At 39.2% G+C, this 14,113-nt stretch overlaps 1 protein-coding gene across 1 annotated transcript; it reads left to right on the top strand.

Annotated features, from left to right (window-relative positions):
* The first annotated feature begins 595 nt into the window (after positions 1 to 595).
* On the top strand, positions 596 to 13,824 carry LOC149311712 (mitochondrial glutamate carrier 2-like). The gene is made up of 9 exons (XM_089527740.1): positions 596 to 676; positions 2,717 to 2,839; positions 4,372 to 4,427; positions 6,814 to 6,904; positions 7,712 to 7,830; positions 9,292 to 9,490; positions 10,649 to 10,803; positions 12,378 to 12,453; positions 13,620 to 13,824. Exons 1-9 carry the CDS (start codon positions 654 to 656, stop codon positions 13,759 to 13,761), a joined length of 984 nt encoding a protein of 327 aa, XP_089383866.1. The 5' UTR covers positions 596 to 653; the 3' UTR covers positions 13,762 to 13,824.
* The last annotated feature ends 289 nt before the right edge of the window (positions 13,825 to 14,113 follow it).

Raw genomic sequence — 14,113 nt, 5'->3', positions numbered from 1 at the left:
CCTCAAGACCTCATTTGGAAAATGCTGGCTCAAGCATTCCCAGGGTGGGTTGCATTGAAGATAAAAGCTTGTTTCTCCTTTTGTTCTGGGGCTTAGGGATCATTAATCTCAAGTCTCCTCATTTTCTTTCTGCTGACACCCTCCTTGTTTGTTGCAAAGCAGCTGATCAGTGGACTTTCTTTTGAGTAAACATGCTGATGATCACACTGCACTTTTTTGTGATAATGCATTCCCATTTCTTGCCACCTGGACTTAGATCAGGTTTATGTTCATATGAACAGAGGTGAACAATGGCATGTATAGTCTGTCACTGGAAAGGGGAAAGGAAATATCCCTGGATTAGGCTAAATTCAAGGATGGAGAGGGGAGAACCTAGGGATTTACCATAGCCATCAGTCTGACTTCACTAAATACCTTAAATATCATCTTTGGAAGTTGATTAGATGATAAACTGCTGTTCTGTTTTTGAACCGACACTCTCATTTGTTACCTATAATAGACCCTTGGCAAGTAATATATCAAGATGCAGTAATGGTCTTCTCTTTCCCAGCTAAGAAAAGGCAGAGTTGAGAGTGTCTCTGCATTTGAAAGAATTATCCTGTGTCAGCAGCAGCAGCTGCCACCACCAAAAAAACAACATTCCCTAAGGAACAATGAGGGACAAGAAGAAGATTAGGTCAGTTCTGTTCTTTTTGCTTCTTGCCTTTTTTTTTTTTTTTAAAAAGGGGGGGGATGCACTCTTCTGTGGAGCAGGATGAATGATGCTTAGTTTGCTGTTATTAGGAGATGGGCAGATGGACTGGCATAGGACAGTTAATATCTTGTGTGTATGAACTTTTTGACTTTTATTTCAGTTTGTAAAGGCTGAAATTGTAGTGCAGTGCAAAGCCACGTCTACATTTACTGGATGGGGCATCAACTGTCATACATGCCTGGCCCTTCCAATGTCTCACGCAATTCCTCAAATAAAAACTATAAAATTCAGAGTGACCCAATGAATAAGCTTTAGGACAGAGATCCAATGTGATGCAGTGGTTTGGGTGGTGGGTTAGGACTCTGGAGACCAGGGTTCGATTCCCTGCTTGGGCATGAAACTTCACGGGGTGACCTTGGGCAAGTCACATGCTCTCAGCCTCAGAGGAAGGTAATGGCAAACCTCCTCTGAATAAATCCTGCCAAGAAAACCCCACAATAGTGTTGCCATGTCGTAAGGACATGCAAATTTTCTTCACATGCAATTAGGAAATTTGCTATTGCAAAATATGGTGATAGCCACTAGTATAAGTATCTTTCTAGCTTGCATACACGAATTTACAGAAGGCAAATCTATCATGGACAGCAAAAGTGAACCTCCATGTTCTGAAATAGTATACTTCTGAACACAGGTTGCAAGGGAGGGAGCGGAAGGGCTGGAAAGCTGAACAGATTGATTTTTTACTTTATACCCTGTTTATGAACTTCTGAAATGCATTGACCACTAGCTGCACAGTGAGTCAAGGATGAAAGGGTTTTTAGGAAGGGATGGAGATCTAGCTTGGAATGCAATGCAAAGAACTCGAGTTTTTGAGAGTGATCTGAAATGTTAGCTGTTCATACACATTTATCTGATTTCAATATTGTCACTGAGGATTTCTCTTTGTAATCTATTCATAAATTACAACATGTGATCCCACAATACTCTTTGTACTCTATCAAGATCTGGTTTGACCATGTGCTTTGATGGGTTATATGTCTTCCATCCACATGGAGGCCCAGATGCAAAGTATGGCTATAAAAGGTAATAATAATAATAATAATAATAATAATAATAATAATACATTTTTATTTATATACCGCCCTGTGGCAAACTAATCCGGGCAGTTTACAACATTAAAATAACATACAGCATAAAAACCAATATATTTCCCTCCCCCTTAAAAAGTTATTAAATTGCATATCTAATTTAAAACCACAATAACTAGTTAGAACAACAATAAATTAAACAAAATAATACCAGCCAATAAACCACTGCAACTTCAATTCTAAAGAAAAGAAAAGGAGGCTTTGGAGACATTACTGGGGAGGGGGGAGATCCTGAGATCCTGAGGCCGGAATATTTTAGTCTGGGAAGGCCTGCCTGAAGAGATCCGTCCTGACAACCTTTTTGAAGCTGTCCAAAGATGTTAATTGACGGATCTCGTCCGGCAGGTCGTTCCAGAGCCTGGGGGCGACAACAGAGAAAGCCCTCTGGGAGGTCGCCACAAGCCTCGATTTTTGAGACTGCAACAAGTTCCTCCCAGAGGACCGGAGAGCGCGGGGAGGATTGTATGGGAAGAGGCGGTCTCTGGACCCAAGCCATTTAGGGCTTTAAAGGTAATAACCAACACCTTGTACTGAAGTGCAAAAGTGCAAAAAGAGAATGTAGCAAAGATTTACTTTGTACATAATGTATACCAACCATGGTTTGCCAGAGAGCATAACTAGTCATAATTTCCTGATGAATAGACCTGTATGCTGGCATTCATCTTTGATATTTTAAACATTAAATATATGAGCCACAATGAATTATTTGTTTCTGCCATTAAAATATATTGACAGGTGTGGGTAGTAAACTGCCAGTATTGCTGTACAGATTATATTTAGCCTGTAAGCCTCATAATACAGAACATAAAAAGTGTAGTTATTCTGTTAAACAATATAACAACACCATGAAAACAGTTTTCCATTTTCTTTTCAGCCTTCCAGCAAAGTTAATCGATGGAGGTGTAGCTGGGCTTGTGGGGGTGACATGTGTTTTCCCTATTGATTTGGCTAAAACTCGTCTCCAGAATCAGCAAGGACAAACAGTCTACACTGGAATGTATGTATTCGAGAACTTGGTCTATTATAATGCAGGTGTCCCAGGATGTTGGGAATAGACCTTAAAGGAGCTTGTTCTAATGGTGCCTCTTCTAGGTATATTGGGAATTGCTGGAATCTTCCTTGGTACTTACTATTATTATCATTATTATTATTGAACTTTGGCGTGTTGCAGACCGCCCAAAAGCGGGCGGTCTGCCACCACCGTCATTAGCTGCGCCGAGAAGCCCCAGCGGCCAGACCGCAAGGCTTCCTGGCGCAGCTAAAAAGAAGCACCAAAATGGTGCTTCTTTTTGGCACCCAGAAGTGGCACAGCGAGGCACGCACTCGCGGTGTCACTTCTGCCGTGTGACGTCCAGACGCTGTGTATCCGAGACGTAAAGATGGTGGCGCCCATGTGGACTGGCACTGCCATTTACTATGCGCTCTGCGCGTACTAGGGATGGGGACGGTTAGGAAGGTAAGACCCTTCCTAACCCTAGTATGTGCGGAGCGCGTACTAAATGGCGGTCTGTAATGCGCCTTTATTTATAAAATGCTGTAGGTTTACACAGCACTGTACATAAAATAGAATAAAATAAAATAAAATGGACCTGCCAGTGGTGTATATTCTGGAAAATGGAATATAATACAAAATTAATACACAATATAATTCAACAAAACTATACAAACAGATTAAAATAAACATCAAATATCAGTCAAGTAATGTCTTCCTTTCACTTCTTGAATTGGTTTCCAATCCCAGCTCTTTGTTTTCCAAAATTTTCTCTAGCTCACTATGCAAGACAGCAGTAATAAAGTGCTGCCAAGCTGGCAATTGAACCATGCTATATGTAGTGGTTTGAGTGCTGGACTATGATTTTGGAGACCAGAGTTCGATTCCCAGCTTGGCCATAAAACCCACTGGGTTATAGCAAAGTCCCATGCTCTCAGGGGAAGGGGAAGGGAATGACAAACCTCCTCTGAACAAATCTTGCCAAGAAAACCCCATGATAGTTTCACCTTAGGGTTGCCATAAATTGGAAATGACTTGAAGGCATACAGCAGCAGCAACAATTGCAATTCCTTCAGTACGAATCTTTCTTTTCTGTAAACCTTCCCATTTGACCGAATGTACCAGAGAAATGGCTGTCTACCTCAATTAATGGTAACATTCTTCAATTACCTAACTTGTATTAATCAGATAATATATTGAGTGAAGCCACTTCATTGGGCAGAAAGAAACAAAATCTGTCACTTTTTTTTATCCACATGGCATAGCCAATAAAACCATTATAAAATTATATAGAAGAGAATACCATCTTTGCTATAATCTTTAAGCCATCGGAGAGTGAACAGAGAGCACAGTGGGATGAGAGTTATACAGTCTTGGTGTCATGGTGCCATGGCTGAGGCTCTGCTCCCAGTAAATACCTCTCAACTCTTGGAGAGTGGAATAACATGGAGCAGTGTTTCTGTGGGAGATGGCTGCAAGGTCTATCACAATCTTTGAAACATCTAATGTTCGCTTTTGTTTTTCTCTCTTTACATTAGGCGAGACTGTTTGGTGAAGACGATTCGCTCAGAGGGGCTCTTTGGCATCTATCGAGGTAAACTATAAAAACAGAGGGCTTTCCTCTTCAGTAGTAGAATAGGGCAATTAATAAAAGTGTATGTCAACTAAAAATGATAATAATAATAATAATAATAATAATAATAATAATAATAATTTTATTTGTATACCGCCCTTCCCACGATCAGGGCGGTGAACAACAAATCAAAACAATACAATACATACATCAGCAAGAAGACAACAATACAAATGCAATAAACTATTAAAATCAATATTAAAAACCCCATCAGCCAGCTACCCTTGCTGTCAGAGGGGGGGAGACTAGCTGGAACTTGTATTGGGGAATGCTGATTGGAACAGGAAGGTTTTCAACTCCCTCCTGAACTGGGCCAGGGAGGTGGCCGAGCGGAGCTCAATGGGCAGCGTATTCCAGAGGGTCGGGGCGACGATGGAATATGATCTCCTTGTTGTGGAGACTAATCTAGCCCCTGGGACCCTCAGTAGTTGCTGCCCAGATGTTCTGAGGGTGCGGGGCGGAATGTATGGGGAGAGACGGTCCTCAAGGTAGCCTGGGCCCAAGCCATGTAGAGGAAGGTTTTGAAAAAAATATTTGTGATGCTTTAAAATTAGAATCAGAGAATCATAGAGTTGGAAGAGACCACAAGGGCCATCCAATTCAACCCCTGCCATGCAGGAACTCTCAATCAAAGCATCCTCGAAAGGTCATGTGTTATGTGTTGCAAATACCTTCTTTAATATAAAATATAGGATCTTTTTTATAATAAAGCATAATACAGTCTGCCCTCCTTATCCACAATTTTTTATCTATGGATTCAAGCATCCACAGCTTGAAAATATTCCTAAAAGTATAAATTTCAAATAGCAAACCTTGATTTTCCATTTTATATAAGGGAGACCATTTTGTTGTGCCATTATATTTAATGAGTCTCAAGCATCCACAGATTTTGTTATCCATGGGGGATCCTAGAACCAAACCCCAGGGAATAACAAGGGCTCACTGTACAAGTGAATGGATTTTACATTTCTGTCAAATGGCTAACCCCTTTAAGGAAGAGCCTATAGGGTACGGATATCTTCAGATGTTGCTGAACATCAGTTCCCATCAGCCTCAGACAGTCTGATCTGTGATTAGGGATAATGGAAGTTTAAGTCCAATAACATCCAGAGGGCCACAGATTTCCCACCACTGACTTAGGGACTTTAAAAGGTGCTCATTTTTGGTTAGCCTTTCTGTTTGACCATTACTTGCACCAAGACAGAAACAGCAGCTTCTGTAGCAGTTATGGACAGAACTTATAATAACTCTAGCAGTGCCAGTCCAGGAGGATGCTTTTCTAGCTCCACCTTGACTCTTGGAAGAGTCTGTCTGACAGTTTTGACATAGTCTCATTTGTGGGCACCAGACGCTCAGGATCATTGTACTGCAGTATTTACACCACTTCCCTTAATCTCATTTATTGAATCATTGACCTCCCTTTTCTGAGCCCTGCAGAGCTGAAAATGGGACAGTCCTTCTTAGACTGTCCCAAACTATCAGTGTAGCATCAAAGAGATGTTGGATGGTGAATAATTGAGATCCTTCATTATTCTATGAAGCCAATTTGGTTCTTGGATGAAGTTACTGTCTGAAAATTTCTTCACTTATTAGGAGACTAAATATTTTTCCAAGTCTCTTGTAGCAAGTAATGCTTATTTTACAACGATAACAGATATTGTAAATAAATAAATAGATAAGTCTAATGTACCTAAGCAAAATGGTAATCTGTTATGTACCATCACAGTCTCCAAAGTTGATCAAGAGCTCCCTCTTGAGTTCACTCCTTATGCATGAAGTTGAAAAAACAGAGTATCAATTTCTGGGGAAGTGTATCTGGTGCTAACATTTCTCCTGGTTTAATATGTCTTTTATTCATGTATTTAATCAATATGGTCAGAATCATTTTGGAGGTTTAGAATTTAGCAGTTCTGAAATGTCCGCATCCAGTAAGGGGCTGCTGTTAGTTACCACATAGGGGAGCTGGCATAGTGACTGATGCACATTGGGACCAATGCATGATGGTCCCATTGTGCATTGGGACATCAGATAAGAAGTGCTGAGTAGAGTGCATCAGTAGAGCCCAATGTGCATTGTGACACTTTTACCAATATCCTATTACACATCTTTGCAATTCACTAAAAGGGTTTCTTGGCATCTCTGCTACATAGCTAAGTATACGCAAATCTACGTAATACAGACTGTGATAAAGGATTTTTCCATCATTTTATATTTGTTTATTACTTGCAAGAAACCTTTTAGTCAGCAGTGTGTTTTTGTGCAGTCAGTGCCTTTTGTGCATTCAGTAGCTGGAAGTAAAATGTGTTAATATGCTAAAATGCAAAATATTTCCCCCATCTCCTTATAGGGGTTGCTGTGAACCTAACTCTTGTCACACCTGAAAAAGCAATCAAGTTGGCAGCCAATGATTTCTTCCGCCAGTTGCTCTCTCAGGATGGGTATGAGGAACATGGCACTCTCTTATAATCAACTGTGAAACCTCTCTGTGTGGATGTGTGTGTGGTTTTCCCCATGGACAAATAAATTCTAAGATACAGAATGGAAATATCTGTATTGTCAGTCACTATTCTAAATTTTGAATGTGTTTATTTGCCTTTGTCTGTTTGCTGGTGGACTTTCTCTATCTCAGCCTTCCACAACGTGGTGCCCTTTAGCCATGGCTGGTTGGGATATTCTGACAGTTGTAAAATCAACATCCACCTGGGGAAGGGGCACCAGTTTGGGGAAGATTACTATGCAAGCCATAGAAAAAAGCTAAGTAATTTCCACCACTCCCACCTCTCATCATTTGGCAAGTTTAAAACTCTTTGTGGGTGCCCTCCTGAGCAGTGCATAGTGGTACGTTTTGAAATGCAGGGCCTGATCTTGTTACCTTAGCTACACCCACAAGGGAAAATTTAAAAAGCAAACAAATCATGTTGATCCCTGTCAATAAACCTATTCTAGTGATTTTTCCATCTACACCAGGAAGGTGTCTTTTGTAAAGGCAATGGCTCTTTGCTGCCTGTTCAAGTCCAAGCTACTCCATGATTACAACAGAGAGAATTCATAATGGTATAATGTTGCTGGAAGGCGAATCAACCCAGCTAATATGAAAAGTGCAAATTCAAAGGGAACAATCAGTTCTGGGGAAGGTGGCACATACTGTAATCATCCCAACTGATAAGAAGTCCTGACACTTTGATCTTGATCCACTAAAAGTGTGTTTCTGAGCCATTCTTTTGCATCTGTGTTACTCTCAACAGAAAACAATTGTCATTAGCAAGGGAGATGCTGGCTGGCTGCGGAGCTGGGACTTGCCAAGTGGTGGTCACTTCCCCAATGGAGATGCTGAAAATCCAGCTACAGGATGCTGGACGGCTAGGTGAGGCCCTTCTTGGAACAGCGAAGGTCAAAATAAAAAGCTGTGACAGCAAAATACTCTGCTTATGATCCATCTGTCCAACTGTTTACCACTAACTGTTCTATTTTTTTAGCTGGTCTTGGTAAAAGAGGGGTTACTTGCCTATGTTTTTTCATTTTTTCCTTTTTTCCATTCTCTTGCAATTGCCTTAGCAAACAATTGCTAGTACAGGTTGCTAGGCTTTCCGTTTTTCATGGGTTTCAGCCCTCTCTCTATAAGTTCTCTAGACATTAAATATTTTAACATTTATTTATACTTTAATATGCATAATTTCTTATTTTAACCTTTTTAATTGTGTTGCGTGTTGGCTTGTATCCCATCCCTGGGGAAAAGGTGGGTTGTAAGTGAAACAAAATTAAATATAGACACTAGATTTCTTCAGAGAAGGCGGCTACTCATGTCTCTAGTGTACATGTATAGAAATGAATGCCTGTGATGAACACTAAAATGTTGTGCTATGCACCACTTGCTGTTCACATCCTGCAGATACTGAAGCAAATACTAAATAATAACAACATGTTGATAAATAGCTTCTTTTGGCTAAAGGTACTGGTAAAACTTCCTCTGAGTAATTCCTTGCCTAAGAAAGCTCCATGAAATTTATGGGGTTGCCATAAGTAGACAGATGACTTAAAAGCAAGTACATGCACATGCACATATTAGAAAAACAATCTGTGTTAAATTTTAAGTTTAACTTGACAGTTAAATGGACAGGCTCTTGCAAAATAAATTAATACAGTATGCAACAGACAGAGGCTTCCCAAAGATCAAGGATTTTTGGCTGAGGGAATGATCTTTGGTATGGGAATTGGCATTTTACAAGTGTATACCTGTTTACCAAATATCTGACTCTCCAGTTGTTGATGAACTGCAACTCCCATTAGCTCTACCCAGCATAACTAAAGGGAAAGGATGATGGAAGCTGCAGGAACCTGCAGGCCAGCATATGGGATTACATGTTTGCTACCACTGCACAAAAAGATTTTTAATCAGAAAGCTTACAAGTATCTGCTAACTGCAGCAAATTAGATTAATCACTCTTAAAATATATTTTTAAAAATGAGAAATTGATCAATATCAGTGGTAGCCATGAAACATATTGTGGTTGTTATGGGTATCTGTGTTTGTGTACAAATTAAGAATGGGACAGAAAGTGGTATGAGTTCCTGTGTATACATGTGAAGGGCATAGTTTAGGAAAAATTGCATACAAAAATGTGTATATGCTAACAGAAATGCATAGGGTAAGATGTATGCTGGTTTTTTTACATGGACATCCAACCAAAGAAACAATAAATGCACAAATTGATGCAGAATGTAATAAATGTAAATGTAATAAACCTCCAGGACTTTTAGAAAATGAAATAGATTGATCCCTCTTTAGGATGAAAGAAAGTCAGGCATTTTTCTTGTTTTATTTTAGCTGCTCACCAGCAGAAGGCCTTGGGACAGGATGGAGTAGTTGCTGCCACCTCTCACCATCCACCAGGACAGCCTTACAGCGCAGGGTCTGCAGCAGCAGCAGCCTACCAACGTCCCTCTGCCACTATGATTGCCAAAGGTCTGCTGCATACCCAAGGGATAGCAGGCCTGTATAAAGGTCTGGGGGCCACCCTGCTCAGGTGAGAAAGAAAAGGGGACCTCTATTTCCCTACACTGTAGGATGCTAACTGCTACTAGTTTTTAAAGAAATTCCTGGGCTAACTTGGCAATTGAACTAGCAGAAACATCTGGAAACAAGCAGAAACATTCTGGCATGTAGATGATAAATGGTTTCAGATTTGGCCTACACCTTGATGTGTGACAGTGAAAATGCTTTGTTCTTTAAAAATATCCAGAAATAGCCATCTTGGCCATGGACAATAACATCCAAAATCCATAAAACAAAGATATCTTTATTGGACCAACCAAAATTCACAACATTCATGTTGACAGCTTTTGAAACTTTGCTTTGAAACCTGTATTTTTGGTTGGTCCCATAAGGGTATCACTATTTCAGTGAGGATTTTGGATGTTATTGTACTCTCCATGTTGGAGAGGAATTTGCTTCCTGATCTAAAAAAGTGTCTTTAGCTTCTGGGCCATGGGCTTGCTGTAGAGGTACCACAAAAATAATCTCCTATGTACTTAAATTCTACTTTAAGGCCTGAAGCAATGAGGGCAGGCCTATGCATACATGCCTATTTTAAGTATATTGTTGAGGGTGGTGGTGGTGGTGTGTGTAGCAACATCAGTATACATCATATATGAATGGGATTCTGGATCCAGCACAGTCTATGAAGAATTCTCTTCTGGAGATGCAGGCCCCTTTTCACAATTGGTTGTCCATTATGAATCATTCTTCATCCCAAAAGTTCAAAATGACATGTACAGTTCCTAGATGGTCTCTCATTGGGAAAGCTTAAAGGCTAAACTGATTTAGCTTTAACCACTAAAATGCTGTACGACTAGTCTCTGAGAATTTGGTTGTACTGTGTACGGTGAATTTGTGTTTGTGAGGAAGGGATGCTGGTCAAAGACATACATGTCTTTTAAGTTTTACAAACTCACGATGCATTGTGACTCTGGTAAAAATACATTTGTGCAAAAATATCCATATTTCAGTAAGTGCAAATTCTGATAAGGTTGGCAGATTATTGTTGTTAATCCATAGCACTTAACTCAGAAGAGTCTTCAGTAATTGTTCAGCCAACTATTTTGACTCGAACAAAGGTTTCTTCAAGGATTCAGCCAACTATTTATTTTTTTTACCTACATCATCCCACTTCTACTCCCAACAGGGATGTGCCATTTTCTGTTATTTACTTTCCACTCTTTGCCAACATCAACAAGCTGGGGCAGGAGAACCCTAAAGAAAAAGCACCTTTCTTGCACTCATTCATTTCTGGCTGTGTGGCAGGATCTGTGGCTGCAGTCGCAGTGACCCCACTGGATGGTAGGTAATCCAAGGGGATATTTTGAAAATGTGTTTCTGATATTTATTGTCCTGCCACAATATTGTTTTAAATTCAGGCTTTTTCAGAGCTAAGCCAGGTTCCGTTAAGCTTCTTGCAGGGCTGCTTTGTAAACTGTATTTCCTCTTATGGGTCATATAGGCCTAAACCCAGTTACTAGTCTAAGTTAAAGTAGACCCATTGAACCAACAGTATTTACATAAGCACTGATTATTCATTTATTTTATTGAATTTTTCTCTCAAAATGGGATTCAAGGGAGCTTAGAATAATTTTTTCCAGCTAAAATATTAATTTTCAAAAGTTAAAAATAAATTCTGTGAAGTGACATTTATTGCTTTATCTTGTGAGCTGCCTTGGGTCCCTTTTTGGGAGACAGGTGGCACAGAAGTGAAATAAATAAAATAATACAAGCTGACTTTATTTCCAAAAATATATTTTCTTGATTTTTATGTCCATATAATACATGTGTAGCTAAAGCATTAAAGTATTCTAACCGTTGAATAATAGATTGCGAATTTAAAAGTACAAGCAAGGATCATAAATCAGGGTTAATTGTTGCCTTACAGATCTTGACTTGTTTGGCAGCAACACAATAAACCAAAATTTTGGGTTTGAACATCAGTGAGCTTTTCAGTTGAGGTTAGTTTAACCATGTGTTAGCAGACTCTAAGTGGGAACAGATGGATGGGCTGCATTGGTGTGCAGCTCATTCACAATAAGCCAGGACTGAAAAGATCCTGCTTACTGTTCCATACAAATGTGGTCTGTGTATCTAAAATTTGGGGTGTGTATGTGTGATATGCAAACTATTATAGTAATATATTCAGGGGCAGCCATGTTGACCATGCAGCCAAATAACCAAAATCTACAAGAGTCAATACTTTATTGGCCAGCTAAAATAAAGAAAATAGATCATGCAAGCTTTCCAAGCTCCACTGGCTTCTTAATCAGGCAAAAGATGTTAAAATCATTGTTATTGTGTCTGCAAGCCATTTCTGACTTATGGAGACCCTCCTATCACAGGGTTTTCTTGGCAAGGGGTTTGTAGGACCTGGTCCCTACATAGCCAAGAAGGGAAGTAAGTGGCCTCTGTCTACATTGAGATCCCTCCAGAACTGTACAATAGAAACAACTTCAAATACAAAATGTAGGCCTTTGACTCTAACATCATCATTTTCCTACTCTTGTATATTTTTTAAAAAGCTTTTACCTGATGAACAAACTAGTAGAGCTTTGAAAGTTTGCATGTTTTATTTTCTGCATTTTGTTTAGCCAATAAAGATATCCTTCTTTTGTGGATTTTGTATTTTGTTATAATAATAATTATTAATGTTAAGCACCAGAGAGAGGTAAGACTATTGCATTCTGATCACTCCTAGAAAACATTTTGTACATTTATGCCAAGGAATGCCTAATTTTTGATATCTTGGTGCTAAGAATAAATTCTGCAATCCAGGTAATGTAATGTTTAATGAATAAATTTACAGCGCTTTATAAATAAAGGTTAATAATAATAATAATAATAATAATAATAATAAATTATTTTAATTTTAGTTCTAAAAACCCGCATTCAAACTCTCAAAAAAAGTCTGGGAGAGGACACATACAATGGGATCTTCGATTGTGCCAGGTAAAGATAACTGAACATAGTTGTCAAACTGTGATCAAGCAATTTCATCATCTGGCTTTGAGCCGTCTTTCCGTGTAACATTTTTTTCCTTGGTGGGACCCAACTTATTGCTGTAACAGGATCATCCCCATCATGATCATTCTCCAAATGTGTAGCTTTCTGTAGCTAAAATGGCAACATCCATGCATGAGATGATTATCAGGAAAACAGCTTTCTCCAAGTATCAAAAATATGGAGGGATGCAACCTTGTGAGAACTAGATCATAGGCATCAAATGTTGTCTGAGAAAAGAATGCAGTGCATAGAAAACTGAATGGGAGCACAGTTCACTGCATCCTTTTGTTATAGGTCTAATTTCTTCTATATATAAGTAGTTGAAAGGAGTTAGAAATGAAGCTTTTCTGTTATTGCTTCATTTTCTTCTAGAAGGAAATTGCTGATAATGGAGCAAGTTGCTCCAGAACATGTGATTAGGAGGGAAGAAATGACTGTTCAGCTAAAGAAACCAAGATAGTCAGAAATGGACAAAAGTAACCAAATGTGTGTTTAATGTATAAAACTCACTTCTTGAGCTTCCCAAGATCTTGTCAGCAATTTGCATAGTCTCTAGAGTATGTATGTTACTACTCCCAATAATTGGGGATTTGTTCCACAACGCAGAACTGTAAAGAAAATAAAATGTCTCCTCCAAAATTCTCAGCCATCCTCTGTAGTCTGCCTAGTTGTTCTTTCCCTCAACATGACAGATATTTACCTGATAGCAAATTATTTTGCCTTGAACTATCAAAGTGAGCCCTTTTATAGACCAAGAGTTATTTGGTTCTGTGTCTTTCCAAAGCTATCATTTCAGATCTCCTCCGAGGTGTGATTGCCCTTCCTATTTTTGTGATAACTAGCCAAATTGAGAATTCCTTAGAGAAAGGTTGAAGGCCCTAAGCCTTTTCTCACAATTTGAGCTTTTGATGAAGATACACTTACTACATGAATTAGACTTGTCTCCTATTCAGCCTCTGACACAATTCAAAAAGTGAGAGTCAGGAAGTTTGTTCTCTCTTCTTCCTTAGAAAAAGTCTGCTTTCTATACTGTGAATTATTTTGTTACTTACAGCAGCAACAAGTCAGCATGTGTTTATTTAATGAACTCACTGTGTGTTTCTCATTTGCAGGAAAGTCTGGATTCATGAGGGTCCAGCTGCTTTCATGAAGGGAGCAGCATGCCGTGCGCTGGTAATAGCTCCTCTGTTTGGCATAGCCCAAGGGGTCTATTTCATCGGCATTGGAGAATATGTCACTGGATTTTTCAAATAACACCATCTCCATATGCAGTGATTCTTTGGCTGAGACTGCATGCATTCTATGGAATTGACTGATGGAAGAACTAAAAATACTATTTTTTAATAGCTGCAGGGTAAGAAACCACTATCCAGACTCCACTTTCCAAACAATCCCTTACAGCCAAACCCTCTTTATAAGGGTGAGGATTGCATGGTATTAAGGAAAAGGTACAAGTCTGGCTTATCAAACTTTAATCTTTTCTTTAAAATGCCCAGCTGCTCACCTGATGGAAAGATAGACCTGAAGAAATCAAAAGTAAATTCTTCTGAGAATGTCTTGATATAGGGAATTAGCAGAAGAGCTATAAAGCTGTATCAAACTAATG

The sequence above is a fragment of the Sceloporus occidentalis genome, unplaced genomic scaffold (assembly GCF_023333645.1).
Source record: "Sceloporus occidentalis isolate IW3139 unplaced genomic scaffold, rSceOcc1.0.p SCAF_5, whole genome shotgun sequence".
Taxonomy (NCBI): domain Eukaryota; kingdom Metazoa; phylum Chordata; class Lepidosauria; order Squamata; family Phrynosomatidae; genus Sceloporus; species Sceloporus occidentalis.
This window is presented reverse-complemented; position numbering and strand designations above follow the sequence as displayed.

Bases quoted from the DNA above. Each gene is read 5' to 3' on its own strand.
- LOC149311712 (XM_089527740.1), top strand. From the start codon at position 654: ATGAGGGACAAGAAGAAGATTAG. The intron at 6,905-7,711 runs GTATGAGGAACA...TACTCTCAACAG, and splicing joins CAGTTGCTCTCTCAGGATGG to AAAACAATTGTCATTAGCAA. The intron at 12,454-13,619 runs GTAAAGATAACT...TCTCATTTGCAG, and splicing joins GGGATCTTCGATTGTGCCAG to GAAAGTCTGGATTCATGAGG.